The sequence below is a fragment of the Malus sylvestris genome, chromosome 10, assembly GCF_916048215.2.
Source record: "Malus sylvestris chromosome 10, drMalSylv7.2, whole genome shotgun sequence".
Lineage (NCBI taxonomy): Eukaryota > Viridiplantae > Streptophyta > Magnoliopsida > Rosales > Rosaceae > Malus > Malus sylvestris.
In genome coordinates this window covers 8,116,820-8,144,396 of record NC_062269.1, presented here as the reverse complement: position 1 = coordinate 8,144,396, position 27,577 = coordinate 8,116,820, and the positions used below count along the sequence as shown (strand labels likewise).

At 38.3% G+C, this 27,577-nt stretch overlaps 3 protein-coding genes across 3 annotated transcripts; all 3 read right to left on the bottom strand.

Moving 5' to 3' along the window:
• Positions 1-202: 202 nt before the first annotated feature.
• LOC126584966 (uncharacterized) lies at positions 203-3,449 on the bottom strand. The gene is made up of 5 exons (XM_050249347.1): positions 3,069-3,449; positions 2,586-2,755; positions 2,278-2,341; positions 694-766; positions 203-552 (listed from the first exon to the last, which is right to left on the bottom strand). The coding sequence occupies exons 1-5, from the start codon at positions 3,280-3,282 to the stop codon at positions 432-434; spliced, it is 642 nt and encodes a 213-aa protein (XP_050105304.1). The 5' UTR covers positions 3,283-3,449; the 3' UTR covers positions 203-431.
• A 608-nt stretch (positions 3,450-4,057) lies between these two features.
• LOC126584965 (zinc finger CCCH domain-containing protein 19-like) lies at positions 4,058-16,651 on the bottom strand. The gene is made up of 10 exons (XM_050249346.1): positions 15,089-16,651; positions 14,929-15,008; positions 13,433-13,620; positions 10,451-11,372; positions 10,219-10,346; positions 9,813-9,872; positions 9,685-9,735; positions 7,560-7,630; positions 6,685-6,839; positions 4,058-6,527 (listed from the first exon to the last, which is right to left on the bottom strand). The coding sequence occupies exons 1-10, from the start codon at positions 16,372-16,374 to the stop codon at positions 4,366-4,368; spliced, it is 5,103 nt and encodes a 1,700-aa protein (XP_050105303.1). The 5' UTR covers positions 16,375-16,651; the 3' UTR covers positions 4,058-4,365.
• Positions 16,652-18,319: 1,668 nt separating this feature from the next.
• LOC126584964 (zinc finger protein GIS2-like) lies at positions 18,320-25,651 on the bottom strand. The gene is made up of 4 exons (XM_050249345.1): positions 25,456-25,651; positions 21,437-21,650; positions 20,732-20,824; positions 18,320-19,102 (listed from the first exon to the last, which is right to left on the bottom strand). The coding sequence occupies exons 2-4, from the start codon at positions 21,562-21,564 to the stop codon at positions 18,541-18,543; spliced, it is 783 nt and encodes a 260-aa protein (XP_050105302.1). The 5' UTR covers positions 21,565-21,650; positions 25,456-25,651; the 3' UTR covers positions 18,320-18,540.
• Between the last annotated feature and the right edge of the window lie 1,926 nt (positions 25,652-27,577).

Here is a 27,577-nt window from a genome sequence, read left to right as displayed (position 1 = left end):
AGTCAACTTAAACAAAATTTTAAAGTTGACCTTCTTTCAATATACCTTCCGTCCATCGGTTATCTAATTCAATCCAATCCTAGACATCAAACGTGTAGCATAGAAACTAGGTAAGCATGGGATTACAGCTCAATACATTTGTTTTCTAAACAAATTAAATCCGACAAAAAGAGAAAGCAATGCCAACAGTTACACGAGAAAATTTTCAACCAACCATGCTAGTCTTGTATTTGTGATTACAAATGTTGAAACAAGGTGTAACCATGGCAGACCTACAACCCCTATTATTACAAATTTCCGCTGTAAAAAACCCATCCCTTCGCCGGATGATTATATTGTTATTACCATAAAAAATAAAAAATAAAATAAAATAAAAGAGAGCGAGGGAATGAAGGGTATAGAAATTATTTCTGCAATAAAAGGAAGAGTTGTTACTTGGGCCTTCTACGGTAAGGGTATAGAATGTCATCCACACTTTGTTTCACGTAGTTGCCCACCCTATTCACATTTCTAGCAACACCTGATGCTACTAGTACTGCATTCCTCTTAAACCTGCACATATAAATATAAAGTTTTTGAACTATAAGGCGAAAGATAATAAACAAGACCGGAAATTAAATTAATAAACCATGTGAAAAAAGTCATTGACAAGTGATAACTCATATTCACTGCTAAGTCGAGTTTCTGCCTTACCTGCGGAGGTATTCATCTCCTGCTGAATGTGCTGGTTTGTAGGTTCGAGGTTGAGGAATAGGCCGACTGTTTTCTGGAGAGGAGACACAAAAAGTTATCAACAAGATTGCTGTAAATGCTAAAAGAATATTCAAATCACTTTGACAATTAGTATTCATATATTGAAAAAGTTTGCTGCTTCACCAGAAACACCAGTAAGAAGCATAAGCTGTTAGCATATAAACTAATCAATTATTTCATATTCTTCTAAGACTCCCCATCACATGTTAGTCTCTCTTGTGGAAATCAATCTATATTGAAGTTGCAATTGTAGGGATTCAAACTAAGGATCTCGTTCTTTGGCAAAGTTTGCCAGTTTACCACCATTCCCAAACATTAAAGCTGTTCAGTGGAGACCTAATGTGAATCTAGCTCTATTGGATACATAGCCCAATCAATGTGGTGCAGTGCAAAACACTCCCCCTCAGGCAGATCACCTCTTTGGGTGATTACACATGTGGCATGGGGTCCCTCTTTTGGTGATCAGGATTCACGAGCTCTTATATCTATTAAGGTGACCTACAGTTTGTGCCTCTAATACCATGATATAGTTTGTTGATTTACCACTATCCCAAAAGCATCGACTGTTAGGAAGTGAGGCAAAGAGTTATTGGATGTTCTAAATAGACACAATAAGAAGTTCTAAAAGACGCTAGGCTAGTTGGGTGGTGGGCTGGGGCCTAGCTCCTAGGTGGCTAGACGGGGCTTAGGCGGATTTAAGCAAATTTATTACATATCATATAAATAAGTGCCTATTTATACTTTAAAAATATACATAATTGTATTGAGATACATAAATTGCAAAATAAAACAGCATATAAATTATAAAGTATTAAAATATATTGAACATGAGAAGCAAGTATATAATGAGTTTTCACTCGAATATTCAACAAGTTTGTTACATTTTAATGAAAAAATAAATTGCAAAATGAAAGTTATCAATTTTCTGTATAAGTGAGAGTCGCGACCTCGGCGGGTGCCTAGTCGGGTCTAGGCGGGCTAAGCAGGCGGCTAGGTGCACTAGGGGGACTCCTTAGCAGTTCTAGGCACCCTTTCTTAATTTTTAAACGCTTAGGGATTAATCGGGACAGTGACCAGGCGCCTAGTGCCTAGGCGGCGCTAGGCGGGGATTTTTAGAACAGTTATATATCTAACTTTATACATCAAGCGAGAAACTATAGAGCAAAATAAAGAACAAAACTGAGAAAATTCATTCTGACGGTAACCAAACATACCCTTCGAGAATGCAATAAAATCACACTGCACATTTTCTAAGTTGAGCTCTTCATAATGAGAAGAGAGAGAGACACACACACATGGTATATGCTGACAAATAACGTCACATCACTAATCTAATTAACAAGAATTTTGGCATGCATTTCATTTGCAGGACGGGTTTAGAACATGAGACATTTTAGTATCAGAAACTAAGTGCCCCATGGGAGAGATGTATTTGTTCAATATTCATGGAATCAAGACCTTATTGGCATTCCCCCTCCCCCTTAACAAAGTTAAAAGAAACATAAAAAGAAAAACTTGATATACCTTCACTATTATGAGCAGGAGCCGGAGCATGCGTATGGACTGCAGGTTTTTTGTCATACAGTACCTGACACAAGCTCATTATGTCACATATCAACCAAGTTAACGAGAAGATTGTAAGCATAAAAATATGAATATTATGAAGTATCAATGAAACTAGACTTTTAACTTAAACATAAGGATATTAGATAACAAAGTGATGATATTCCACCAGATAAAATTCGAACAGTCTTCAAGTGTAAAATTATATGTAAAATGAGTTTTACAATTAGAGAAACAAGGAAAAAGAAATAAGAGTCAAAATATAACACCTCGAGACCAACACAAAACGGCAATTCTGCTTGTTTATTATGTGGATCAGCAGGAGTATCTTTTCTGTCCAAGAAGACCGAATAACCAACGCAGGCATATTTAAAATCAGCAAGTGTCCGGTCTGCTTTAGACGCCTCCAATTCAGTTTCTCCCACAATGTAGCTCGGAACTGGGCATATAAAACCATAAATAATAATATATCTTAATCTTGTTGATGCATGAAAACAAATATAAAGTTTCAGATGGTCTCTCAATATATATGATGAAAAATTGAAAACCCGAAAAGATATAATCATCAAATTAACTACTAAATACTCCATAAAGACACAGCCTTTTCTTGTCAGTACGAAAAATATAAGCATCAAATGAGCGTGTAAATGTTGTAGCAGAACTAAAAGCACCACGATTTGATTTCTGGGTGATTGGATTAACAAAACCGTCAAATTCATTCATCAATTTGGAGAGAGAGAGAGAGAGAGAACCTTGTTGGAGGGTTTTGGAGAAGCCGACGCAGTTGGGGTATTTAGATTTGGATTTTTGGGTGGAGGAGTAATAGAGGCAACCCTTGCATGACTTTCCCTTGGTCGATGACCCTCCTCCGCCTCCGCCTCCGCTTCCGCTTCCGCCGAGAATAGGATTGGGGTTAGGTTTTTGGATTGGGATTTCTCCATCTCCGCCTCCGCCGTTCTTATCCATTTCTATCTCTCTTTAACAAAGACTTTCAGATTATTATCTCCGGAATCGAATCAATGAGTCGGCTGAGAATCGTATGATTTCTCCATCTGCTATTTATTTGTTGCTCTCTCCTTTCTTTGCTCTCTGTTTCTCTGGTGGTGTTTTGTTGATTCAGTTTTTTCACTTCCCTCCTTGTCAGCTGCACTAGATTGTCCTCCACGGTTCGGTGCTGATCCTACGGTCCAAAAATAAGCGGTAAAACATGTGTAAATTTTTATGAACATATACGACATCGATGTTATTACGACGGTTTACTTATGTCATATAAGTTTTCTTTTCGTTCACTGGAGTTGTAAATGACATCTTGCAAATAAAGAGTTGCGCATTCCTTTCATTTGTTATGTTTATACGGTGCATTTATGATTTATTTCTTATTAACTTGACCTAAGTTCCTTGGGACTATAAAATCACTCACTCAAACATACGTCTTACAAGAGTTTAAAGAATTGACAAATGACATATAATGAGTTACGTATGGTGTTAGCTTAAGTTGTGAGCGGTATTCAATTGATGTGTTAGAATTGAGTTAGGCCTAGAGTTCGATTCCCTCCAATTTAATACCTAAACTTCTGCCTACTTTATAGAATTATCATTGCAGATGTGCTTCCCCATATCCACACGATGTTGTTTTTATCACATTGGAAAATCTAAACAGTACCGAAGAATGCACGCAAGCCCAAACAAAGCGAGACACCAAATGACGATTTTGACATGAACTACATTGAGGATTCCCCAATTATCCAACGCGTGATATGTCATTAAAGAGGATATACCTCACACAGAAAAACATGTAAACAAACCCTACAACAGACCACCGGACCACCGGACCACCGATCACAATGCCGAGTTGTATGAAGAACAAGTATCGGTACTGGGATTTAAAAGGAAAAGAAGAAAATATACCATATAATAATAAGGATTTTGATGAAAGAGCTGAATACACTAAACTAAACTGCCCTGGTTATGTAATTAGAAGATTAACAAAACAAAGGGCTTATGCAAAAGTCAAAACTATTTAATCGGAAATTTTCTGTACACCTGCTGCTATGTGTTCCCAAACTTCTTACTGGTCGGGTGCAGATAATCACACGCTGCGCCCTTCTTGCAGTGACCACTCTCAAAGAACCTGCACACTTTTAAAGTAGTTCTCCGCAAACCTCCTCCCCCACCGCCCCCACCGCCGCCACCACCACCGCCACCACCACCACCGCCACCACCGCCACCACCGCCGCCACCGCCACCACCACCACCACCACCACCAAATGACGACTGCCTATTCCAGGGCTTGCCACCACCATAACCAGAATCTCCGCCATGTAGGCCGCGATCCCTTTGATTTGAGAACCTATCTCCTCCATTCTGAGTTTGTGCACCCCAACCAGGATTGGTGTTCCCAACTGCTGTCCCTTGACCAGATGGAGCCCAACCTGGATTTGCAGGCGGTCCTTGAGCAGCAGGTTGGACCCAATTAGGCGCTGCATTTCCAGGTACTGGACCTTGACCAGGCCCAGCCCACCCTGGACCCTGTCCCGGAGCTCCCCAATTCATGTTTGTATTTCCCGGCACTTGTCCTCCCCAGGCCATGTTTGGATTTTCCCCAATTGGCGCCCAACCTGCGTTTTGATTCTCTTGCCCCGTTCTTGGCAGAGAACTTTGGTTATCTGGAACACCCATGCTCCAAGGCAACTGGGGTGATAGTGCTGGAGGCTGAATGTATGATTGATTAGCCGGAACTTGGGGTCTCCAAGGATCAGACTGGGGAACACCAGAGAAGCCTGATGAAGGGAAATTTCCAGCTGCATTTCCTGTATTAATAGACGGGGTAGCATTGTTGGTAGATGGAGCATTACCCCAGTAACCATGGGCCGGATGTTGTGCAGGTATAGTAGTAGCACTAATTGGTTCTATCCTTTGGGATGGAGCACCTGTCCGGTGTTGAGTTTCACTCCCAGATACTGGGCCTGAACCAGTCATTTCCTGTTTTGGAACTGAACCAGAAGCCCATCCTAGAGTATCACCACCGGGTGAACGACTGGTCACAGACTGAACCAGATTTTGCAGATTTGAAACAAGATTTTTCACATCTGGCACTTGATTCATTGAAGCATTTACTTGACTCTGCATTTGAAGACTATTTGTGGAGCCCAGAAGTGGAACACTTTCAGACTTGGGTGCTGCATTAATCCCATGAAGAGAGCTTGAGCGATCATTCCCAGAAACTCGCAGTGCACTTTCTGGAGTAGCTACTGTACTAGGTCGCGGCACTCCATTGCCACCCAAGACAGAGCCAGTTGGATGAACAGGGGTGGGTGACCAATTACTTTCATAAGCTTGACCCCTTGCCCCACCTAATGGAGTTCGGGATGGAGTAGGCGAGGGAAAGTTTGTTGTGCTCCACCCATCTGAAGAATACTTGGGGACCTCCACTGATGATGGAGTACCCCTGCCTGAGGAAGGATTAAGTTCGTTTTGAGACCCCCAACTTCCTCCTCCAGCTTGGCCTTCTGTACCCCGCTGAAAGAGACCTCCTTGAGGCTTCCCAGAATGTGCAGGTGTGAGATGTGAATCTTGCACCATTTGGGCCTTTAGAAAACTACTGTCAACCGGTGAAGTGTCTTTCTGGAACTTTCCGGCCAATACATCAGTTACCAGGATAGAATCTTCTTCCTTCTCAGTGTTTTTCCAAACTCTCAAGTTGGCAGGAAAATAGCCAGTGCTGTTCCATTTGCGCAGCTGTGCCATGGAAAATGGTCCCTGAACTTTCCCGGAAGGATCTTTGTAATGCCATATTTTTTCTGCATCATTGATGGTGGCCGTAGATTGCGTTATGCTAGTGGAGAAATGTGCCACTGAATTTCCCGAGCCACCACCAGGAGATGATTCAGATGGTACCATAGACTGCGTACTCCTAACACCTGTTTCTAAACTTGAAATATTTTGTTTCTTCTCCCATTGGTTTGTTTTCAGTGTTTCTCTGTCTCTTCCTTGACCCCATGAATCATTCACTATCTCACCAGCTCCAGTTGTATTTTCTGCTTTGTTGTAGAATCCCTTATTCGACATATTCCTGCTTAACTCCCGATTCGGATTGGAATAATTCCTTGTCCCACTCCAGGAATCATTAAAAGAAGATCCTCCTCTTCGTGGAGAGATTGGATCCCTCCCCTTCCTTCCAAAGGCAGAACCTGTAGATCTAGTGTAACTATCTGCATGGATTGAAAGCTATGTTATCAATGATTGAAGTAATGATTGGATTATACTATCATTCCAGTTAAAAACCTATGATTGAATTAATGACAGAGAAAATAGCACTACAGAATTAAAGGTACAAAAATTTCAAAAAAAAAAAAAATTGAATGGGACCTTGTCTCTTATCATCTCCTTCGTCTTCCTCCTCCTCAGATTCATAACTCGGGTCCATATTTGGATCTGCATGTATTTCTGGAGTTTCCTCTAGTCTACGCTGGCGTTCCTCAGGTGTCTTTAGAAGCTGCAACTTCTCTACACACTCTCTAAGCGTGAAAAGGAAGTTAAGGATTACATCATATCCATTCCTAGTCATCTTAAAGTACCATATAGAACATAAACACCTCTAAAAAAATATAAAAAGTAGTTTTAAGGTTTTCTTTCCAAGAAATCAAGAAATTAATAAGATTGTGTTATATTAACAGTGAAAATGTGTTTCCGCATCAACTAATGAAAATGGAACTATCAAATAAAACATAAAGAAAAAGAAGACCTCAACTGGTTTAAAGTATCCCTTCACAATTCACTCATTACTTCTAATCATAGCAGGAAAAAATAAAAAATAAAACACATGAGAGAGAGAAAGAGAGAGTTCACTTTCCGCCTTTACCAACATAAAGTTTTTAAGTTTTCTGGAAATCACTAATATAAGAAACAGGTCAACTTATATCGAAGGCCACAGCCTTGGAATAGAGCAAGAAAATATAAAATTACATCAAATAGCTCAGACTGCAGGAAAGAGATTAGTGCATAAGGTTCCAACACATTCAAACAGCGCGCACCAAGAAAAGGGAAAAGATTTCTGCACATCATATTTCACCTCTTGCACACCCATATTTTTTCTAGCCATTGGATTGAACAAAAAGGATAATCAAGGGCCAAAATTAATATGGGTGTGTAGAACTAGAAGGTAAAAAAGGGTCTGCAGAAAATCACTCCCCCACAAGAAAATTGTGCACAAAAATGTATTAAACATGAAAAGTAAAGGATATTCCTTCCTGCGCCCTTTTTCACTAGCTCGATCGCGAAGATGACTGAGTCTCACTATCTCTGTTTCTAACCACTATCAGAATAAAAAATAAAAACAAATAAATAATCCATCATAGAAAAGCAACAAAAATTATTGAATTTAGACCTACAAGATTAAGAGTTGAGTCAACACTAAAGGAGCCAGAATCCATATTGTATCCAAGAAGAGGAAGACAAAAACAATCATTTTTAAAGAACAAATCTGGTCGAGATTATTAGAAATTAATTGGGGAAATGCAACTAGTTCTTGCCGATATTCCTATGTTGCAGACAAGTTAGGTCTTTGATCTCTTCATGAAAACATTAAAACTCCGCTAGCAAATGGCACAGGATGGCTGCAAAGAACTCGAGCTGCTCATAAGTTCAAGATTGCATTGAGATTGTTTTATATTTGAGTTGATCTGGAACCCAACCATACAACAACAACAAAGCCTTTTCCCACTAAGTGAGGTCAGCTATATGAATCCTAGAACGCCATTGCGCTCGGTTCTGTGTCACGTCTTCCGTTAGATCAAAGTACTCTTAAGTCTTTTCTTAAGAGTCTCTTCCAAAGTTTTCCTAGGTCTTCGTTTACCCCTTCGGCCCTGAACCTCTGTCCCATAATCGCATCTTCTAACCGGAGCGTCAGTAGGCCTTCGTTTCACATGTCCAAACCACTGTAACCAATTCTCTCATCTTGCCTTCAACCATAGGGTTACAAAAATCAAGCACCTGCCTATCTCAAGCTTAGGTATTTAAGCCATGTCACTCTATGTTATACATCATTTTGAAATATATAAATGAGGGGCTAAGGCTAATACAAGGATCGACAGCTTGATTAATTAACAAAGCTCAGCAAGTGAAATCAAGCTTGAATTTTGGGATTCAAAGGTCGGCCTTTACATGTTCAAGACCAATTCGAAGTGCAACCGTGTTGAAGCTCGACATCAATAGCATTTAGATGTCCAGTTAAGTTGGAAAAAGGAAAAAAGTTGCTTCACCTAGGCTTTGTATGCAACCATTTAAAGAGAGACCTACTTACAAGTAGAAAGGAAAACCATCACAACGTAGTGCTAATAGCAACTTGTACTCAACCTTAGACACAAGTTCATTACATGGTGATGGTGTAACCTACCCCAAATACCTTCTAAATTGAAAATCATAATAACACGAAAAAAATTTCTGTTGTGTCTTAATGTGTGGTACAGATAAGAAATACCAAAGTCAATTACACTTGGAATCCATGACTCCATAACCTCTATAATCAAAACCACTGTTGTAAGCAATATGCGAAGCAAGGTTTCGCTTTACAAGCCAATACCTAAAGTTGGAGAACCAAACACAAAGAAAGAAGCCTACTTGGCCTAAAAAGACAACAAAACAAACCTAGGTTCAGATTGCTTGCCATGGCCTTTATTTCCCTGGTTCTTACAACAATGAGCCAGTCACCCAACACACATGTGTGGAGTTCAACAAACTCTTTCTTTATCACTTTTGCAGATTAAAGGCTACTTATTTTATCTTCTATTTCTTGGAGGAAGGAAAGCTGTTCTTAATTACCTTTTACCAGTGGTTTCTGCGTTTTTTCTGGCCAATACAGTTCCATTATATTGTATGCAGTTCACAGCTTGTATTTTTTTCGACTAATAATAATTTAAAATTAGTTATTTTATAATCAAGTATATTATAATTTTCTCCATAGAGGACACAGCCGAAAATTCCTCTCCATAGAGGACACTCAGCTGAAAATTGCAATCATGATAATATTTTCTTCACCATCATCATCGTCCTGGCATCATCATATTTTCTTTTGCTTTACCTCTCTGTGCAACATAACTTTCCTATGTGCACTCCAAAACTTTATCCTGGCAACCAAATCTACAGCCATCCCTAATTCCAATGCTGTAAAATAGATCTTAATTTTGAGATGTACAAAATTACCAATCAACCCTTGACGCGATATGATACATGTGCAAGCCTAAGCATACATGCAACATGTGCAAGCCTATGCGTACATGGAACATGTCCAAGATGCAAATAAAATATGTAAAGAAAAAAATTAACAAGCCTGAAAACTACTTCAACGGAAAAAAAGGGAAAGAGTTTTACATCTTTGACTCTGACTGCTTGGAGCACCGTTGCTTTGTCTTGAACATCACCCTGCAATCAACAACTTTCTCAGGACAAAATGAAAATTAACATCAACACACAAAAGTAACAATAGAACATAGAAATACCACAGTAGGCCGATTGATAAGTCCACATTTTATGCTCTGACGCAGTCGCTTGCATTCGTCCTAAAAATAAAACAACAAGGAGATATATCAAACAATTGACATCCAAATGAAAGTAGAAACCAAAAAAATAAAAAAATAAAAAAATAAAAATAAAAATTCAATCTCTCCCAATAAAGAGGTCAGAGAAAACTACACTTTCCATTGGATATGAGAATTAGTCACATTTCCCTTATAACATATTTTGCCCAATGGCAAGCATTATCTGTCTTCCTAACGTTATTTCTAATAGAGGCCATCCCCTTGAGAACAAGAATGTGCAAATCATGTCTCTTTAAGAGCCACAATTATGTTATTTTTTAACCGAGTTTGGAATTGAAATGAAATAGTTAGTTATATGCTAAATCACCTCAGTGAAATCTTGGTTTGAGATGATATCAATTGAAATGATCTCTGTCTTGTTTAAGTTTAATATCTCCAGCAAGATGTCTGTCATCCTTTTACCAACTTTATATGGCTCAGCACCTTTGCATGTACCTGTTCAGGAATCATTTAAACAATGAACCTTACAATTCTGCTGGTTTAATGCCTTCTTTGCTCAGGCCAAAAATACAATGAAAGACAATTAATCAAATAGTTACCTATAACTTGGACCAGCCTATACAAATCTTGCTTTTGACCACTACCAGAAATTCTAATTCTGACAAACGAGCCAGCAACCTTATCTTGAAAGTTATCCAGATCATCAAGTAGATCTTCCACTAAATTACGCCTTAAGAAAATTAGATTAATGTTGTGCATATCAATGGCTGCAAAGTCGTCAATATTAGATTGAGGTCCTTTCCCATCACCCTTTTTACGTGTTTTACGTCTCTTATCTTTACTGGCCTTTTCCGGGGTATCAGAGTTGCCATCAACCTCCAACTGATTGCCTTCGGTATCAGCAACACTCCCTTGAAGATCATCAGCGTGAGCATCCTCTTTTACAAGAAAGTGGGATTCAAGAAGCCTTAACATTTCAAAATGCCCAACACGTGGTTTCCCAAATATATTTTGAAGCCTTATATCACAAACTATCTGACTTTTTCGGCGAGGGTCACGAAGTTTGTTCCTTTTTATATATTCTAGCAAGAGAGCCTGAACATCAAACTGAGATAATGCAGACTCATCACCATCTCTCATGTGCATAACCAACTCCAGAATTTCCTTTGATGCCCACCCTGTACTGTCACCTGCAGATGGGCCTTCAGAACCAGTTGCTGTAGCTGGACTTGATGAATCCCTCCCCTTTGCACGGGTTCTCATTCGTTTTTTGGACTTTCTACTTTTAGAGTTAACTAAATCCAAATTTTCAGAGTTGTCTGAATCAGAACCTCCACCATCATTAGCATCATAGGGTTCATCACGTGACTTCTGTTTATTAGCACGTCCAGTTGAACCTTTCCATGGATTCTTGGCCTGAACAAGGTCATCAAGCGTTAGGGATAACTTCTCTTTTAAGTCTATCCAATAATCCTTGAAGAGGTACTCCCAGCTGCTTTTATCATCAAAATTGACTTCATCCTGCCCAAGCACAGCAAAAATAAGAATAAAATGAATGCCACCGTGAGCAATTAAACATGTGAAGTGAAAATAGTACATGTTTAAGGACAAATGGTTTAAAGGTAGAAAATTCCTGAAATAGTTCCAAAATGTTCTAAACTCTAAACGATCAATCTGTTGTTTGAGCAGTAATAACAGTGTGTAATGTAATTATCTCATTAGGATTAGTAGCATGGAGTGATGTAAATCTATATGAGCAAAACTCTGGTTTAGCCTTTTATATTCAAAATAACAACAAAAACTACATGATAAATTAGGAAGAACCTGGAATTATAGTTATACAGCTGTATTGTCATCCTTTTGACAACAATAACAAATACTGGACAGACTTTACAGAAATTTTGGGATTAGGTGTCATTTGAATTGCATGAAAACAAAAAAATATGCGCCATTAGGACCACACTTTTTTTTTTTTTTTATAAAGAAACAATTGTATTAAGAGGTCGCACTGGGTGCGATGGCAAGTGCCTTCGCCCATGAGCGGTAGGTCTCGGGTTCGAGACTTGGGAGCAGCCTCTCCATAAATGGGGGTAAGGCTAGCCGACATTCACCTCTCCCAGACCCTGCGTAAAGCGGGAGCCTTGTGCACTGGGTACGACCTAAAGAAACAATTGTATTAAGATTAAAGGATAAGCCCGCACTATTTTAATTAGCAGTTTATCCTACTTCCTGCAGAGGGCTGGACAGCTTTTTCATGTATACATGAATGCTAGCATTCCAGGTGGTCATGAATGCTATTTATCAAGATTTCAAATAATTTAAACTACCTATTAATAGAACCCTCTTACCTATTATTAATAGAACCCTCTTTGTCAACCAAAAGAGGGTTGAAAAGACTATATAAACTTCTATCACCAAAAAAAAAAAAAGATGGGCAATAATGCAATTTCACAAAACTAAATCTTGCTGTTTTTTATTGAAGCCTCACCTACATGTGATTTTAGCATATATCTAATATTAAAAAAATAAAAAACAAAAACTTCTCTTCCCACTCCCACATTCTCTCTCTCCTTCCTTCCTTCCCATTTTAAAAACAAAAATAAAAAATGTTCACATACACCAAGTGTGTTGGCATATGCTAGTAATAATAATAATCATCATCATCATCATCTAAACTACCTAACCCCTCTTTGTCAGCCAAAAGAGGGTGAAAAGAAAATTTGCACCATCGACACAGGCAATGATAGACATAATCCCTAAGAGGGTGAACATATGTAACACCTCAACCATTTCACATGAGCTTTCCAGCCATATTATATCTTATCTTCCCTTCTTTCTTGTTCATTTTTGCACAAAATTATAACCATACACTTTATTATGCCTTAACTTTCGAACCAATGCATGGAATTACAATTAGATGTTTTATTCTTGAAGCCATATTTTCCAACATAAAATAAAAGAATTCTTATAAATGAAAAGAACATTACAAAACAAAAATACTCAATCAAACTAGTTTCCCTTAAATTTATTAACATATCCAATGTATAATTCCAGATATATGACCTGTACAAACTCATTACGTTCTCATTAATTTCTTTTCTCTTCTTTTTATAGGTAACACGAAAATTTTATTTTTAAGAAAAAACAAGTGGAAACAGTGTTCATTGAGTGAACTAGGGTCCGCAAAAAGGGAACTCAAACAAAACAAGATGAGAACAGGGGAAAATAGCTTATCAAGACAAACCTCAGACAGCAACAAACCTAGGACAAAATCACCAGGGAAACCAAGATACTGCTGATTCCCAGTTCACATCCACAATTAGAAGAAACTAGGGAAGTCACAAACCTTATTACATACAGAGGCCCACAAAGACCACCCATATATACAAGCTTTGTTGTTTCTTTTTATCCTTTTGGCTAACTGATTTTTCAGGATGTAGCAAAAATAAATTTCTCAACACACTACCTTCACTCACTAAAACACTCCCAAGAAAGATATAACCCTTGACCCTGATCATGACAATGCTAGCAAAAGGAATATAAAAAGGTAATTAGGGAATAACAAAAGAAAGAACAAAAACCTTGTCCTTGTTTCCTTGCTCATTCTTTTCAATCATCATGACAGTTTTCATGCATGTCTCACAGAAGCCTTTGTTTCCTCGAACACATAAGATAACAGCATCTTTGAGACAGCCCTTGCACAAGGAAAAGGTACATGTATAACACATGTAGTGGGCAGTCTTCTCACAGTTGCTACAAAGGTGCCAACCTAAAATACATTTGTTAATAAATCAGATACTGCCCAGCAATCCAAAAGAACTAAAATAATTTTCATATAAGCAATTTTATATTGATGTTAAGTGATGAAACCCAAGTCACACATGTAAAAGAACTGGTGCTTATAAGATGAAGAGTTCAAAATACAGCCATAATGCCTGCAATCTCTCTCAAAAAAGACATTGGCTACTAGATAAACTAAAAGTCTAAAACCACACGAAAAAATAAAAAATGAAGCAGACACACATAACTTCCAGGTTAAGGCTAGAGTCTGAACTAATGTAAATGATGAAAACTTTTCATGAACCCTTTCTTCCAAAAACAAAAAAAATGGTTGACTCGTCTTTCCCTAAGCATGGGTTGCTAGGGCACTTGGTAAGAGTTTGGTACTTATTTTGTTACTTTAACTTAACCGTACATGATACAGAGGGGGTCAGATTTAGAAGGGTATAACATTTCAGTGAGTAAGAAATTCAAAATTTGGCAAAGTAGGGCTTGATATTAGGTCTGATATATTTCTCCTCCTAAATCTTGAGTTTTATTTGACCTGCTTAACTTAAGTCCCCATTCCATATTCTAACATAATCATATGAGCAGCTGTAACTCTTTCTCTCTCATTCTTACTGTAAAGCCATTACGGAAAGAATACAGTTAGCTGAAGGCACGAACTTCAGTGCTCAATACACAATGTCCTTCAATTCCTTAATTAGCTGTCGATCATAGGTCATGACATCAGCAATTGTTTCTCCCTTTGTCATTATAAAAGAAAATCTAAACCAAGGAACAAAAAACTGATCCCTATCTGCAGAAAAAGCAATGCCCTCCTCTTGGTAACACCCATATCTCAACAACTCATGAATACATTTGTAAACGATTTCAATTTTTTACAACTGCAGGTACTTGTAGTCACAACTCTAAACAAATACAAAATCACTAGGAAACTAACTACTATCTTCAAAGCACACAAGCTTCCAAGGACAATTAACAAGTAGTCACTCAAATAATTATGTTCCAGGTCGGTAATTACAACCATGCAGCCCCAAATCAACTCTAACTAGACAATAACAAGAAATTTCAGTACAAACTGTCCAATACTTCATGATACTGAAAGTAAGCAAAACAATATCTCTTTGAAAAAAAAAATTCACCAAAACTATCAGTATTTTAGATATATTTTTCAGATAATTTAAGAATACACTGACTCAATCATCACTGCCACTAAAGAAGCACTAATGCAGATACAGTTTGAAGCTACAAAACAGCATGCTAAACACATGAAGGATGGTATGCAGCAATTTACCACAATTCCATCGACCCTTAGCCCGAAAGAAGGCCTCATCACGATTAACACATGAAGGATGGTATGCCTTGGGACATCCCCTGAAAACCACCGATTAAACTAATCAGTTAACCAATCACAGAAGTCAAGAACCACAAGCAGTAAGCAAGGTTTAACTGACCTGCGGTCACAAAGCACAAGCTCTCCCCCATCAAAGCAAATGAAACAGACATCCTCTTCCATTTTCTTCTTTGAAAGGAGTTTTCCTGTGTCATTAGAACTCTTCACACGCTTCCTCTTCCTGCCACTGCTGGCCCTTTTCATCTCCTCCTCCTCTTCCACCTCCATTTCTTCTGCTTCTTCCTCTGCTGCCCCTGTCTCCTCTGCCTCAGTTGTCTCCTCCATTACATCATCACCCGTATCCACCTCCCCCACTGTGTCAGTCTCAGCCAACATGTCTGCCGCATTCTCCTCATCATCTCCCCCTGCGTCATCCTCATCCCCTTCCACTTCGGCCGCAGCCTCCTCTTGCTCAGCTTCGGCCTCAGCCTCCTCTAACTCTGCTTCGGCCTCAGCTTCCTCTCCCACTGCCTCGTCCCTATCCTCCCCTCCTACCGCCTCAGTCTCAGCCTCCTCTCCCCCTGTCTCGGCCTCAATCTCCTCTCCCTTGGCTTCGCCTGTCATTTGTTCTGTTTTGTTCGTCATTGAAAGCACAGTCTCCTCAGCCGTTTCAGCCACATTAGACTCCTCGGCCTCCTCCTTGTCCAAGTTAACCACAGCAGCTTCCTCAGGCAACACCTTCTCCTCTGCATCCAGTGCCTTTTCATTCACATCCCCAACCTCAGTTTCCTCCGTGGCGTGACCGTCAGCCACATCCATCTCCTCCACAACCTCAGTTTCCTCTTTCACGTGACCTCTGGCCACAGTCATTTCCTCCTCCACCTCAGTTTCCTCTGTCAAGTAACCTCCAGCCACATGCATCTCCTCCTTGACCTCCGTTTCCTCTGTCACGTGGCTTCCAGCAACATGCATCTCCTCCTTGATCTCCGTTTCCTCTATCACGTGACCTTCTACCACATTCGTCTCCTCTTCCACCACCAACTTCTCTCCCGGGTCAGCAGCAGACTTCTCCATCGCCGCCCCTAAATCCTCCACTGCGTCAGTTTTAATAGTCTCATCAGCCACAACCACTTCCTCCACCACATCCTCCATATCCGTACCCCCCTCCTTACACCCGCCTCCAATCCCATCCCCATCGCCTCTCCCTACTGAAGCCGGTACCAAATCAGATTCTCCGTCGAACCTGAGCCCCGAGCCCCCATGCTCGGGCTCGGGTACAGCCTCCGGGTGGCATTGCGGCTCGCTGTTCCGGAGCTCCTCACCTGTGTGAGGCCACGGCAAAGCGTCGTCTTGGCGTGAAATCGAAGGCTCGCTCACCTTGGAAGCATCTTCCTCGTCCGCTTCCATGGCAGTTACTGAAATTGGAAATCGGAGATTGAAAACCCTAATATCGAAAGAGCTAGGGTTAGGGTTTTAAGCTCCCCGGTTCCCCTGAAGGGTTATATGTCGTCGTTTTATCGTTACGCAATAAAACGGTTGTATTAACTGAGGCGAGCAGTAGCGAAGGAGAAGGAAGCAACTGCCACGACGGCCAAAGAGAAGAAATGGCGTAAGCAACAATGGGTTTTTTTTTTGGCGGCTCGCTGGTTTAGGACGTGGGCTGATTTGCGTAAAATTACTAAAAGCTCCAAAGCCACACCTACACCAGACCTAAATCGACTTTTCAATTTTAGGGCCGTTACCGTTCAATTTATAGTTGTCACGTATTTAAAAAATACATGGTTTTTTTTTTTATATGTGATAAATTGATTACATTAAGAAAATCTCTCATACTACCTGCCTTCTTTTGATAGTCCTAAACCTGGTAAATTATACACAACACAAAAAATCAAGTGTTTAGATTAAGCCTTAAGGCTCTTAACAAGTTTGATTGATAACCGGCAAATCCGTTTGTAACCTCTTAACTAATTGGTCGGTTTGAGTAAATCAACGAATTCCTGTTTAACAAGTTAAGAGTAATGCTAATCTAGCAATTTGACATACCTATATACAAGAATCTAACATGAACTACCCGCTATTGTAAGTTCTTGTCTCATGTGGTATCACTATCACCATATGAGGGTTGCAATCCCCCTCCCCGTTTTCCTTTAGCAATTTTCTCTCGCATAGAACTTAAAATAGTAATATCGCTCATAATAAATATTTAACTACTTGGAATAATGAAATTTATGTTTTAATTATTTTTTCAAACTCGAATTTCGCAAAATTCTTTTTCACATGATAGTGGCTTTATTGTCTATTATCTTAGCAAATTACATATAATAATTTAATTTGTTGGATTTTGACAAAAATTTCCAAGAAAACTTAACCAAATCAATGTTGAATGATTTTGATTCAAGTGGTTTGGGCCTAAAACTCCAACATGTAATCACCCTTTCTACATATTTTCATATTCTAGCACATCAAACTATCTTAAACTTCAACATGTCATCAAACTTCAAAGTTTAGCTACTAATATATGATAACTCAAATTAAGATCAATAACTTCAATGTTCCATCAACCTTAAGTGTCACGACTTCTCGGTTTATAAAAATTTAAAACCGTAAGTAAATCGATTCATTATCGTTCAATTAGATTGTTTGACTTTTTCTTTGCTCAAAACCAAACCAAATTGGCCACTACGATTTAAAATGGCCAATTGATCCGTACGTTAGCTTATTAAGCTTCCGGTTAAAAATTTTGGATGTTCTCAATAGTTCTTTTCTACTCATATAGGAAGGTAAGAACTACTATTTTTATGGAGGGAATCAATTTTTTTTTTTTCAATCTTTGGTCAAAACCAAACTAAATCGACCACTACGATTTAAAATGGTCAGTTGGTCCGCACATTAGCTTGTTAAGAGTTCGTTTTAAAATTTTGGATGTTGAAATTCCGATTTTTTTTGGAATGAAATTGCAAGAGAACTCTCATTCTGAAAAATGGGGTATTTAGGAACTGGAATCCCTTATCACCGATACGATTTGTTTGATTTTATTTGTGAAGTTTTTAAGGTGCATAATATAATTAGGATAAAGAAAATAAAAAATGGAATACAAGAGTACAAAGCCGTATTTTTGTTTTCACTTAGGCCCCGAAAACTCAAGTGGCCCTCGCGTGAAGTGACAATTACATGTAGAGAGAAACTAACACAAAAAAGTTTATCAAAATCCTCCGAAAACTCAAGTGGCCGCTCACGTGAAGTGAATTCCGCCCGATTCAGCGAGTTCACAAGCTTCCTAATAACTCATACAAGCGAACACCAAATCACCATGTTGACCATAAAAAGAACAAATTAGGGGTACTAACAAGAGTGAAACAAAAATCTGCAGGCGTCACAACATAAAATGCAATTACGTACAACAGTTTATATTTGCAGTAACTGCCGAAAGTTCAGAAATAATCGAAATAATCTTCTAATACAACATCAATTCAACTCCTCATGCTCTTAAAGTTTCAACCTTCAATCTAAAACCTAAACCGGAAATGCTTGCTCGAGATGACAGGTAAATGCCGGAATATGATCTTCCACCTATCAGTACCTCCTGGGGTAGCGGTCCATGAATCTTCCAGAAGGGCACTCGTATGCCAGGTGCCCTCGTCCCCCACAGTTGTGACATATCATCAAGGGGCCCATGCAATCCCTGCTCATATGGCCAAGTTGCTGGCAGTTCCTACATACAACGTCACGGTAACTGCCTCCGCGTCCACCCATTCCACCACCACCACCACCTCCTCCACCTCCACGCTCTCCCAAAGCATTGGCCCTAGGGCACTGTCTAGCCACGTGGCCAGATACATTGCATAAGTTGCAGATGGGTTCATTCGGGCAATCACGTGCCAGGTGGCCTGTCTTCCTACAGTTGTTACATGCCTTCTCATTTGTGCAGTCAGCTGCAATATGACCCTGCTTGTAGCAGTTGTTGCACAACCTCAAGTCCCCAGGTGGCATTGGGGGAGCTGTGCAGTCTCTGGCGCGATGTCCAGCCTTACCACAGGTGTGGCAAATGCCTTCATTTGGGCAGTTACTAGCCATGTGACCCGGTTCCCGGCAATTCCAACATAGTGACTTTGTTGTACACTCTGAAGCAATGTGCCTAGTAGAATGTTCGAATTACACAATTAGAAATGAAAGGCTCCCGTTAAGCATGCAGCATTTAATTTTCATTTTAAAATAAACAGCAAACAAAAAATTATCTGCAGGAGGCAGGTCCATCATTCCCGTGAGATAAGAAACCACGTAACCTTATTGAAGCAACGACATGACTAGTTCAACCATCAATGTCATCACAAGGTGCTGCTAGTCTGGTTTAAAATAAAAACAGAACATTCTGAATCATCTAATTATGTCTAAAACCTAAAGATCTCTAAAATTTTAACTTCCCGTCAAGAGTCTCACAGAGATAATGCTCAAATATTAAAGCAATCCTAAGAGCCTGGAGAGTGGGGACTGAATTATTGCTGGGGAACATGCATATTTCTCTGGGATTGTAGATATTTTCTTAAATTCTTTTGTCAATACTCTTGAAACACAGTTAAGAGAGAAAGGGAGATGAAAGTGGTAGTGTTGGCAGCCATACATTGTCCAAAGTAGTGCAAGGGAAAACAGATGCAACAGCGTATTAGAGGCAGAGGTGACATACACTGAAGGGGACAAAGACAATAAGTTGACAACCGATTCCAGTAGCTGTGGGATGGTGGGAAACTGATGAGGCATAAAGTGGTAGCTCTGGTTATCTCAAAATGGTTACAAAAATAGTGCCATCATTACACCAAGCCTAATGGTGCTACAGTACGTGTAGTTTATAGCTAGTACTGTATGGTGGCAATAGTGGTTTAACCATTGAAGACGGGAATGGTAGAGGAGAAGATGCTGTTATAACTAAGAATGCAAACTGTTTTTTTTATTATGGAGGTGAAATAATATCTGAATAGAAAAATGGGGATAGAAACAACAGTTTTAAATTATTGGAATTACTTTGATGGAAATGGACCGCTCAGTAGCAGAAGCAATGGCATTTGACTTGCTGCAAAAAGGAGGGCGAAGACAGAACTGCGATGTAGATGCATTTTTAACAGAAAATTTACATACTCAGGATGTGTATCTCTAGACTAAAAGCATTAAGGCTTTTTAGCCAAAATGGTCCCTCAGATTTACATAACTCCTCACTTTGGTCCCTAAGATTTGAAATTGATAGAATTGGTCCCTGAGTTTGTCCACAATCAATCATTATGGTCCTTCCATGATAAATCTCCATAAAATAAGGATAAAATGAAAAAAATACCCCAATTTTTGTCAAATTATTTTGGCCTATTGTTTATTAAATTGAGGGTATTTTTGTCATTTTGATCCTTATTTAACATAATTTTTCACCTAAGGATCAAAATGATTGATGATAGACAATCTCAGGGACCACTTCTATTGATTCCAAATGTTAGGGATCAAAGTGAGGAGTTATTCAAATCTCAGGAACCATTTTAGCTAAAAAGCCAAAAGCATTAACTAGCTAGATTCTAACTTTTCATGGATTTTAACTCTACAAATTCTGGAACCCTAACATCTTCAAACCCTCCCAGAAAGCAAAAGGTGCAAACAAAACAAACACCATAATTTAATAAACAGATTCCTTCAAAAGTAAAACGATAAGGCAATAATAAATAATGGAGAAAAAGAAAATAATGGAAAATCATGATGTCCAATTATGAGGCAGAATAAGTTTCCGTACCCAGGAAGACCACAATTGTGACAAATTGCAACATTCGGGCATTCTCTAGCAAAATGACCTGGCCGTTTGCAGTTCTTGCACAGATTGTCTCGGCTGGCAAAAAAACAAAAAATACATTAAGTTCTTATCAGAAAAACAACAGCATTCCAAATTTCAAAACATAACTAGTTAATGAGGGTCACCTATTAAATTAACTCCATGATTTTGAGTTATAAAAATCAGAGCCTCAATAGAAGAAAGAAAAATTCAAAACATGAGACTAAGCACTCTGAGAGTTAAGCATCCAACAAATTGCAAAACAGCACGGAGTTGACACATGCACTGAGATAAATGTAAATGATAAAACAAAAGGTAAAATATACACAACTTTTGTGCACCGCTGGCAGTCCCTCTACAACCAAAAGGATTTACACTGAAGTATGTGATTAATCAATCAATATGATTGGTATTGGTATTTGAAAGCTTTACAAAGCTCCAAATAAATGTCCAACAAAGCAAAGAAAATAATTATCCATAGGCAAAATTATCATATATCAACTCCATAAAGTTTTCACAGGTATATTCAAGTAGTGGTCTTACTCCAACACATACGGGTTGATAGTAACATTCGAGACCATCTCCAATGGATTGAAAGGTTATTTTCTCCTTACCAACCCAATTTTATAAGGACGAGAACAAAGAAAAAATAGTCAAAAGCCATAAAACCTGAAACCCCGACGTCCTCCATCTCTCCTGTAAGGTGCATCACGGTAGGAAAAGCGATCAGAACGGATCTTCCGATCCAAAGGGCTCCTGCTCCTGCTCCTGCTCCGGCTCCTGCTGTCTGAACTCATGTTAATTAATTCTTAAAAAGACCTAGCTCCACTGATTGAATGAAAAACACCACCACAACCAACACCACACAGCTGCTGCCTCTTCCCTGTCCACATCACAACCACACCCACATTACAACCACACCCAAGATTATACCATGAGTCAAACGACTCAAAACCAAACCAACTACATTCCCTTCATAACAGAAAACACCAAATCCCAACATAGTACAGAAAAGTTTCAACAAGCAATCCATCTCACAAGAATTATTTACCACCACACTCAGAACCCAGATACTAAATACCCGGTTTCTCAACCACATCCTTCAAAAGAAAGTCAATCTGGCATTCCCGTCAAAACTTAAGCTTACATCAACCAACAGACACTCTCTAAACTCCAACTTCTTGAAACCATCTAAACTGATTGATCATTAGATAGTAACTTGATCTTGTACAACAGTAAAGCAAGGGAAAAAGTATGCTCATTGGAAAATATGAGTGTTAGGTTGCAAGTAGGTCTAGGGCAGACACTCTCAAACAACTAGAAGTAAATCACATGGTATAAGTCGAGAATTTCGAAGAGAACCACAGGGAAAATCAGAAAGCTGGCAACATTTGTCCATTGTAAAAATCTGCAGCAATTCCTATGAAAAATCAACATTAAACTTGGAGACCTCATAGTGCTTGAAAGTTGGATGAAAAGTTCCCTATTTTCAGACGAACAACATTTAGCATTGGATGTTTAGAGCCTCCCTGTAAGACCAATTTTTCTTTGTAAAGCATAGGTATGTACAGAAATAACGTTAGCATTAATTTTAATTACCCGCGGGAGATGATAAGCTCATATTTACATATATTTTACATCAAATTCACTTGTCTTTTCTTAGTTAGTTCCTTATATTTTTGAGCTATTTACTTTGTTTTTGTGCTTTGTAGGATTTGTCAAGTAAAGAAAAGAAAAATAGCACAAGTGGGATTTTAAGTAACAAATTCGTCAAAACTGCCTGTGCAGATCAGCTGACTTTGGAAGCAAGTTGCGAACAGCTCAGAATGAATTAGAGAATGAGCCTTACATGCTTGGAAAGCTACGGCTGTCTATTTTCTGGAGCATTTCGCGGATTGTTAATATCATTTTTCTAGAAGAAGTTATGGCCGTTTTAACACTGAAAGGTTACCAAGAGGCTGAGCAGTTTGTAACTGCAATGAAAGCAATAAACCCATTAAATCTAGCAGCCAAAACTGATGCAGCCAAGAACAAGTCAACGGACACTTATAAAAGGGAATGGAATCAAAAATGAGGATTAAGAGAGAGTAATTGGCATAAAGGCTACCCAAAGAGTTACAATTGTTTTACCATTTCCTCTCACTTATTGTCATCACTAAATGGCTATTAGTGGGTGAATTAAGGAGAAGAAAATGATGCAGCAAGAATTGGTTTAAAAGCAGCATTGGGGAAGAAAGGAAAGAGGAGGGGGATGCCTCAGTTGATTTCTTTCGGTTCTATCTTCTCAAACTCATGTCTATCTTTTGTTTTTATTTAAGGATTGTGTGTAACTAAATTTTTAGTAGTTAGGGGCTGTTTTGAAGCCCCCAATATGATTGCAAGTTTGTTATGACATTTCGTATGAATTACTTTTATGAATGGATGAAAATTGGTTCACTACTTGTCTCATTGATGAATTCTGTGTTTTCTACGGATGCATACTTAGTACGCATATCTAGGATTCTAATGCTATGAATATGTGTGTGCATGCCCTTGTCGAATGAGGACCTACATACGTTCTAGAGTAGTACTTGTTAATTGCGATTAACATGTTAACCAATTTCTAGGATAAGTAAGACAACGCCAGTAGTTACGATGCCTTGTGATGACTCAAACTCTTTTCGTTCTTAATGATTTCTACTTGTTAAATCTATGAACACGCCATTCTAGATTGCATGCTAGGAACTAAGTTAAATTCAAAACGTCATTCTCTTAACATACTACATAAGAAAGAGTAATAGGTTGAGTCTAACATTGAGCCAACTTGAGCATCTTCATCCGGAAATAAAAGGAATTTGAATGAAACATAACATGTTTGCATGATTATTTGGTGGTAGATAGCAATTCCCCTAACTCGTTTTTCTTAATTTGTGAACTACTTAAAATTTGTTTCTGTCCTGTTTTTGTTTGATTTAATTTAAATAGCAAATCAACTCCAAAAATCCCAAACATTTGTAGAAGTGTAGCTCTATGTGTCTAGTGTCTACATATAAAATTTCGTAGACTTTAGATTAGTGTAAGTCGGTCTAATAATTATTTTTCGGTGGCTGGTCAGTAGGGACAGCAACCAGTTTTTGTGACATTTTAAGTAGTTAGATAAAACAATATTCTGCGGGAAAGACCCTTATTTTCATATGCTACAATTGACAAATCTTAGTGTTAATAAGGAAAATCAATAGGACATTTGTGTGCTACTTTGTGGTGTGCTTTTAATCCTATCAGGAGACTCAATATACAATCAATATATTATATTGCATATCAAATCTTTCTTTGCCTATCCATATTCAAGAAGCAAAGCTCCTTATGCAACCAACTTAAGTGGTAACTACCTCTCTCATCCATCAGCCATAAAAGCCTTCATTTAAAAAAAATATCTTCTGCATATGTCTCCCAAAGGCACTCTGATGTGTTAATCATCATCTAATCTGGTCTTGCAACAATATAAATTCATGGTGGTGTAAGGAGTTGGATGTGTCTAATGACACTATGAATATGGTTGGAGAAAATCCAATCACATCTTCCTGATCAACCAAACAAGAAAATAAAAAATGGAAACAACATTGAAAGTGGAAAATGGAGATTGGAAGAGATGCAGAAGGTGCAAGCTTACTTTTGGGAATTAATTTTTTTATAAGATAATTTGAAAAAAGGTAATTTTGAGAAGATAACTCTTAAAACCCAAGAAATGGTTTTATTTAATTTCTTGATTAAAAAAATCCAAATGTGATTTGAAATGGATGAACGGAAACCAGTTCCTTTTGATAAATATCAAATGTCTATTAGTGGTAAACAACATGCTTTTCTTAAAAGGGGCATGTTTCAGAAAAGAAGTTGAGGGTGAGAGGAGATGCAAAGACTTCCCATGCAAATCTTAATGAGCCAAGAACCAGTTGACCATATAGTTGAAACAAATTTGAAAAAAAAACAGAACCAAAAACAAAACACTATGTAGGCAATGCAATATTTGTATTTGGATGCGAAAATTAAAAAATATTTTTTAAAAACACGAGGACACTCGTAATTTTCCAACATAACATTTTTTTGTTCCAGCTTCATACGGCCTAAAAACCTCATAATTCAAATTCAGAATTCAAATTACCGTCAGGAACAAAAAATGCACCATAGCAAAAAGCTAAGCAATTACATCCCAAGGTACTGTTTGAATTTCTTCAATACATACTTCCACCTTTCTATCAAACTTAAGCCAGCCCTCAGTTAGTCACTTCGGAAGAAACGAAATGACACAAAAAACTAACCACAGTTTCTAAAACAATTTAGTTTCGGTCATTGTTCAAACAATTTTCCATAACCTAGCCCCGCTGTGGGTCAAAACATCTACTGTTTGGTTCCATCGATTCTCTCATTCCAAGAGCATGCATATTCAATTGACACTCTCACAAAATTCAACCTACATGTATGTGAATTTACACAATATATAGCTGTAACATCAACAATACATGGTCTGAGCGATTCAAAATCACAGAAAATTCAGAGCAGACGAAAACCCAATTCAAATTCGACATTTGACCAAAGTAATGTAAATTAATTCAACTCAACATATACATACCCAATTACACAACGAAATTAGCCCTAACCCTAGAAATGGTAAATAAGGGAAAGTGCAATGAAGAAGAAGAACAAGAAGGAACCTGAGCCAAACAGCTACACAGACGGTGGTGCTACTGTGACTTTGTATAGCAGCGACGAAGTGAAGAATTTTGCAGGGAGAGAGAGAGAGAGAGAGAGAAAGAGAGAGAAGAGAGTGCTCTCAGCCTCTGAGACTGCGATATGTAGACGGAGAGCCGCAGAGCGTCGATTGTGATTTTGGGATTGTTGGTTGCGGCTCGACTGGATTTTATGTAATTTTCCGTACAAGCCCATTCTCAAGTGTTGGGCTAAGTCACTCTCATTGAGCATTACCCACGTATCTTTGGGTCAAGTATTAAATATCGATAATATCGGAAATATCGATAATCCAAAAATACGAAAATTTTGATGGAAATATTAGGATATTATCGATATCGATAAAAATTTAATAAAAACCACGGAAATTGTCAGAAAAACTTGGAAATTTTTATTGAAACTTTGCAAGATGTTTATTTAGTCAATTATCTATTAGTTTATCACAAAAATTTGGAAGGAAATGCATTGCATGATAGATATAACTGATTTAAGTTAATTATATAGCGAGCTGGCAAACATTGTGAGTGTAAAAAATATGTAGTAATTAATTAAAGAAGTTTAAACACACCATAATCATTTATGTATAATGAATTAGTACAATATTTTACACTTTATACATTGCATGGTAAGATACATGAGTGACTTAGCAAGGTCTAAAATATTGATGATATCGGAAATATCGGTAGTCCAAAAACATGGAAATTTCGATGGAAATATCAGGATATTATGGATATTTTAGACCATGGTTTCGGCCAGGTCATTCTCAATTGGTTCTTTTTTTCTTTCTTTTTTAATTTTTAATTTTTAATTTTTTAATGAAAAGATGATAGCTTAGTGGTTAGATATTATAATAGAGGGGCAACGAAGTTCAAACTCACGCCGAGATGCAATGACATAACTCATTTTCTTCACTGTGGTAAATGATCACTTGCGTTTTAATAGAAAATTTAGAAAGAATATGAAAAACAGATGGAAAATACAATTACCATATTGCTTTTAAGAATTAAAATACAAAAAAAGTATTTGGCCTCACCTATATGAAACACTATATTGATTTTTTTATAATTCTCAAAAATATATTTCAAAATAGTAAAAAACAAAAGATACATTGTAAAACAAAATTAGATCTTTAAGATAAAATAATGTATGACACCACCGTCGTCACTATTGCAGCTGCCACCACATTATCCACAGCACCACCCACGCCCCATTACCTTGGGGATGAGCAACAGAGGTAAAGTGGAGCTTAATTTTAAGAAACCAGAGCAAAATTCGCGGCGTTTAGCATTATAAAACTGCTTGCCTTTGTCGGTAAAAACGTACTCGGGGAATTTCCAAGCGGCATATGATATTTTTCCAAACAAATTCACAGACTATTGCCTCAAAAGGTACCGCCTCTACCAACTTCGTAAAGTAATCTACAATTACGATATCAAACCTGACCTTGTTCTTTCATCACAGAGTGCGCCGATCAGGTCTAATCTCATTGTGCAAAGGGTCAAGGGCTAATCATCGGTGTCAAACGTTCTGAGGGACGATGAGGATGAGTGCTCAAGAGTTTTCAAGGTTTACATTCTCTGGATAACTTCTGAGCGTTTGCCTTCATCGTCGCCCGAAAAATATTCATGTTGGATCTTCATCATCATAGATTGTGATTCTGTGAAGCGGTTTGGTTTTCACATACCCCTATAAACTTCTCTTAGAATGACCAAACCTTCCTCTGGTATCACATATTGTAAGTAGGATATGAAAAAATCACACTTGAATAACCTGCCATTGATAATGCAATATCCAGATGACCTAAGCCGAAGTTTCCAAGCATCCAAATTGTCCTTCAGGAAAACACCTCCTTTTAGAAAGTTGAAAATGGGGGTCATCCAACTCAGTTCGGTAGCAATGTTCATTACCTCAGCCGTCTAACCTTGAACATTAGGATTCTTCAAATATTCGATAGGAACGATTCTCTTGGTATATTCATCGTGTGTTAAAGCTTGGCTAGTGAATATGCTCTTATGTTCTCTAACCTTGTACTCGGCACCCTTATTGGAAGCATTGAACTTAAATCTTAGAGCATTCTCTAGATTGGTC

Excerpts from the sequence above, each read along its gene's own strand:
- LOC126584965 (XM_050249346.1), bottom strand. The coding sequence starts at position 16,374 with ATGGAAGCGGACGAGGAAGATGCTTCCAAGGTGAGCGAGCCTTCGATT. Across the intron at positions 13,621-14,928 it reads TAAGGGTCGATGGAATTGTG|GTTGGCACCTTTGTAGCAAC; the intron begins GTAAATTGCTGC and ends AATGTATTTTAG. Across the intron at positions 11,373-13,432 it reads AGCAAGGAAACAAGGACAAG|GATGAAGTCAATTTTGATGA; the intron begins GTTTTTGTTCTT and ends GTGCTTGGGCAG.
- LOC126584964 (XM_050249345.1), bottom strand. The coding sequence starts at position 21,564 with ATGAGTTCAGACAGCAGGAGCCGGAGCAGGAGCAGGAGCAGGAGCCCT. Across the intron at positions 20,825-21,436 it reads GGAGGACGTCGGGGTTTCAG|CCGAGACAATCTGTGCAAGA; the intron begins GTTTTATGGCTT and ends TTTTTTTGCCAG. Across the intron at positions 19,103-20,731 it reads CACAATTGTGGTCTTCCTGG|GCACATTGCTTCAGAGTGTA; the intron begins GTACGGAAACTT and ends ACATTCTACTAG.
- LOC126584966 (XM_050249347.1), bottom strand. The coding sequence starts at position 3,282 with ATGGATAAGAACGGCGGAGGCGGAGATGGAGAAATCCCAATCCAAAAA. Across the intron at positions 2,756-3,068 it reads CTCCAAAACCCTCCAACAAG|TTCCGAGCTACATTGTGGGA; the intron begins GTTCTCTCTCTC and ends TTATATGCCCAG. Across the intron at positions 553-693 it reads GGAGATGAATACCTCCGCAG|GTTTAAGAGGAATGCAGTAC; the intron begins GTAAGGCAGAAA and ends TTATATGTGCAG.